At 37.4% G+C, this 4,313-nt stretch overlaps 1 protein-coding gene across 1 annotated transcript; it reads right to left on the bottom strand.

Moving 5' to 3' along the window:
- Positions 1 to 417: 417 nt before the first annotated feature.
- LOC132170015 (sugar transport protein 10-like) lies at positions 418 to 4,018 on the bottom strand. The gene is made up of 4 exons (XM_059580941.2): positions 3,777 to 4,018; positions 3,231 to 3,556; positions 1,687 to 2,316; positions 418 to 1,053 (listed from the first exon to the last, which is right to left on the bottom strand). The coding sequence occupies exons 1-4, from the start codon at positions 3,907 to 3,909 to the stop codon at positions 607 to 609; spliced, it is 1,536 nt and encodes a 511-aa protein (XP_059436924.2). The 5' UTR covers positions 3,910 to 4,018; the 3' UTR covers positions 418 to 606.
- Positions 4,019 to 4,313: the final 295 nt, after the last annotated feature.

Here is a 4,313-nt window from a genome sequence, read left to right as displayed (position 1 = left end):
AAGTACTACTCATAAAAAAATATAAAATAAACATTATAGATATATAAGAAATTATGATAAGTTCACTTCCACGTCGGAAAGTTAGTACTCGGAAAAAACAAGATTATTATGCATCAAAAGGTTACGAAGAAAAAAGCATTTATCATATTCTCTGCATGCATCCTCTAATTAATCTTTTTGCTCATATTGCTATTGTTATAATGATTTCATGGCATGTGCATCGCGTTAAAAGGGAGGAATAAGCTTATCGTTTGGAGAAGGCGGCTCTCCAAAGATTGTATGAGCAAATGCGTGGATGAAAGAATATCTTGCTTTTATTCATGATATTGTAATTAATCTCACTTCTATTTGTAAAGTTTAATGAAATAACTAGGCACGAACACAAGCTCTATTTCTTGATATGCTACATTGTACGTATAATGTGAAACCAATGGAGCCTAGCTATCATGAGTTATGGGATTTTATTAATCAAAAGTAAAATTATCTTTGTGGGTGTCTTAAATCATGAAAGAAAAACATTGATGAGAGATGTATAGGGCAATAATATTTCAATCTTTAATCAACTCAAAAAATATTATCAACGGCCGGCTGTGGATGATCAACTAATTAAACGTCGTCGGTGTGGGCAATGATAGCGTCATCGGGAATATACTTCCCCCAGAACCAGTGGGCCTTCCAAACTCTGTTAATCTCTTCAATGGGGACGTTCTTTGTCTCCGGCAAGAAGAAGAAGACGAAAGTAGTCATGATGACAACAAAGCCGGCGAAGAAAAAGAAGAGACCGAACTTCAAGTGGCACAGCATGGTGAGGAAAACTTGAGCGATGATAAAGGTGAAAAACATGTTGACGGCGACGTTAATGGCTTGGCCGGCCGATCGGATTTCCAGTGGGCAGATCTCACTGGGTACGAGCCAACCCAATGGCCCCCAAGACCATGCAAATGACGCTACATACATGCAGATTAAGAACAACGTTACATCTGCTTCGGCTCCTGATATTGATCCTTGCCCATTCACCCCGAATTTCACACCTATCAAAATTCCAATTGCAATCTGCCACCAAACCAAATTCACACATAATGTTGGTTAATAATATATATGCATATATGCATATATGCATGTTTTTATTTCAAAAGAATGCATGTACGTTATGGTAATTTGGCGTGTCGGGTTTGTGTCGACCTGTTTTGACTAGCCAATCCATTAAGGGTCAACCCGATCGAGTAATATTGCTACAAGTTAATCTTGTATTCCTCCAAGGATGCAGTGTCTCTTAAAATCACTATTGAGCTTGTGATTGATTACTATTAAATTTTAATCAAATGATAATTTTAAAAGCGACCTCATTTTTAGAGTGACACAAGATGTATTTCAAAAATTACTCGTGTCAACCCTCCCCCATATGATTTGTTTAGTTGAATAAGTACGTGATGAACCCATTTAATAAAAAAGTAACCCAAAACTAACTCAAATAAATGAATAACCAGTTTGACTGGCCAAATTGTTAGGAATTATTTTATTTTTTTTAAAGACAAAAAAAAAAAATTATAATTATATGAGTCAAACAGGTCCCCATGAGTTAAGCGGTTGACCTGTTTATTAAACGAGCCAATTTGGGTCGACCTGCATTGATCCGAACTCAAATATATCAAATTTTAACAAGTTAATTTCGTATTGAATTCATACCTGGCACAGAAACATTTGGATGCCGCCTTCGAGGAACAAAATCCTTCGCCCAAACTTGTCGACGGTGAAGATGGAAACAACCGTGCAAACGACATTAACAACGCCGGTTATAACGGCAGACATGAGCGCAGCATCATCACCAAAACCAATGGTTTTGAAGAGAACGGGAGCGTAAAACATGATGACGTTGATGCCGGTGAGCTGCTGGAAGAAGGGCACCAGTATGCAGATGACGAGCTGAGGCCTGTATCTCGGCTGCAGGATGTTCTTCCATGGGTGCGCCACTTTCTTCGCAGCCTCCGTCGCGTCGACAAGGTCTTGGAACTCGTCGTCGATGTTGTCGGTGCCGCGAATTTTTCTGAGCATTTGCTTTGCCTTGTCGGAGTTGCCTCTCTCGAGGATGGAGTTGGGAGTATCCGGCAGGAAGAAAGATCCTACGGTCATCATTATTGCAGGGACGGCGGCGAGACCTAGAGATAGTCTCCATCCCCACCCTGCCTTGATATGGGACGTGCCGTAGTTGATGAGATTGGCAGCTAAAATCCCTATTGTAATCGCCATTTGGAACCCAATGTTCAGTGCTCCTCTAAGCTTCGCCGGCGCCATCTCCGATAGATACACCGGAACCGACTGCATGCAATATTCCATGCATTGTAATCAAACCATATGCATGCTTAAATGTTAATATATATATATATAGTTCAAGTTCTTTTGGCCCTCCTTAACTAATTAATTTCTCATTTTTGTCACAATTTTTTTAGATATGTTTTTGAATGAGGAACTTCACTTACCTATGAAATATCATGGGTTTTTGTAATCATAATCTTGAATATCTAAAGTTTGCAATGTCGGTTCTCATATTTAGAACATGTTTGATATTGTGTTTGAAAAATAGAATTTTTAAGTCAAAAATAGTTTTTTGGCAAAAACTTCATTTTTTATATTTTGCTAAAAGTGCGTTTTGACCATTTTTTTGGGTTTTTTGGACTCTTAAAAGTGCTTTCAATTTCTTTTATCAAATGGGTACTTTTTTCTTCAAAACGACTTTTTGAATGTTAAACGCACTTTTAGACCCATCATATGCACACCCAAACAGACCCTTAACTCCTTTTAATTTCACCCCAACTCTTAGAGTTTGGGTTAAATCAAACAGTATACAGTTAAAATATATATCCCCTACACTATTGTAATATTTATTAAAAATTATAAATTTACCCTTAATTAAAAAATTAATTTCATTTTATAAAAAACTAAAAAACACTAAATGTGACCCACAGCGTGTCCACACGGGTCTAGTGGCTTGGCCGTGGGTCACCAGAGAATTTTTATTTTTTGAATTAAAAAAAAAGCATGGGCATAATCCACTTTTAAGATTTAATAAAAAATTCTAATGGATGGGTGAAATTAAAAGGGGTGAAACATTAGATATTGATATTGTAAATTTTGATAATTCAAGGTTATGATTGCAAAAAACTTGTAATGTTTAGGAGGGTAAGTGAAATTTCTCATTTTTAAATTAAAATGTTTTATATTAATTTATATACCTGATTAGCGAATCCGACACCAACACCGAGCAATAAACGACCGATGATAAGCATCGCGATGTTGACGGCGGCCGCATTGAGGATTGAACCAGCTAAGAAAACAAGGCCTCCGAAGCACATGGACATTTTCCGGCCAAAGATTCTGGTGACGGAAGAGGCGCAGAAAGAGGCTACCAAAGCGGCAATGTAGAGGGAGGAGGTGAACAACGTTAATAGCTCGCTGTCGAACTTGCAATATTCATTTTCCAGTCCCTTGTCGTCGTTCATTTTTGTGTATACCGATGGGAAAAACTTTCTCAAGAATTGTTCCATTGAAGTCACGCCTCCTGCATGCATGCATGCATATAATTAATTTAATTAAAACACAATCAAATAAATTAAGAGATACACAAAGAAATTTTATTAAAAAAGCACGTGAAAAGTGACACATATTATTTTTATAGACCAGTTTGAAAAAAAATTCTTCTAACCCAGTTTAAAGGAAAACTTATCTGTCAAGATTAATGACACTTTTAAAAACTGGGTTGTATGAAATTTTTTACGAACCTGAAATTCCAATGTCGTAACCAAAGATGAGGCCACCCATGGCAGCAACAATACAAGTGATGATGACAAAGGCGGTGATGCCGCCATTGTTTTCATCCCGGCCGCCCTTAGCAACAAAGCCTCCACCCGCCATCTTAATTAGTTTCTGAACAACAACAACAGGGACAAGAAGAATATTGACCGTAGATCTCTCAATGTATGCCGAACTTCATAAAGACTTAACACACCCACCAAAAAGGAAAGGAAAAAAAATGACTCTTAATTTGTTTGAATTCCGTATTGTTCTATATAAAGAGCTCCGGATCCCTTATGGGGGGTTCTGCCACGTGGATTTCATGTTGTCCAAATGGATGGTAGGCCGGAAAATGTGGAGTTGAAGAAATTTGAGGAGGTAGAATGTTTGGATAGGGTGTTTGCTGACGACTGACGGTCTAAAAAAGAGGAGTTTAATAAGGATTGGTGTTTCTAAATTTGGTAAGGTTGACCAACAAATTTCAAAGTTGGATATAATACTATTTTTGGAAATTTACAAATTTC

Source organism: Corylus avellana, chromosome 1 (genome assembly GCF_965113065.1).
Source record: "Corylus avellana chromosome 1, dhCorAvel1.hap1.2, whole genome shotgun sequence".
Lineage (NCBI taxonomy): Eukaryota > Viridiplantae > Streptophyta > Magnoliopsida > Fagales > Betulaceae > Corylus > Corylus avellana.
Note: the sequence above shows the minus strand (reverse complement) of the source record. Positions and strands in the feature narration are given on the sequence as shown.

Coding starts and splice junctions, on each gene's coding strand:
- LOC132170015 (XM_059580941.2), bottom strand. CDS start 3,909: ATGGCGGGTGGAGGCTTTGTTGCTAAGGGCGGCCGGGATGAAAACAAT. Junction 2,317..3,230: donor GTGTCGGATTCGCTAATCAG/GTATATAAATTA, acceptor TATTGCATGCAG/TCGGTTCCGGTGTATCTATC. Junction 1,054..1,686: donor TCCAAATGTTTCTGTGCCAG/GTATGAATTCAA, acceptor GTTTGGTGGCAG/ATTGCAATTGGAATTTTGAT.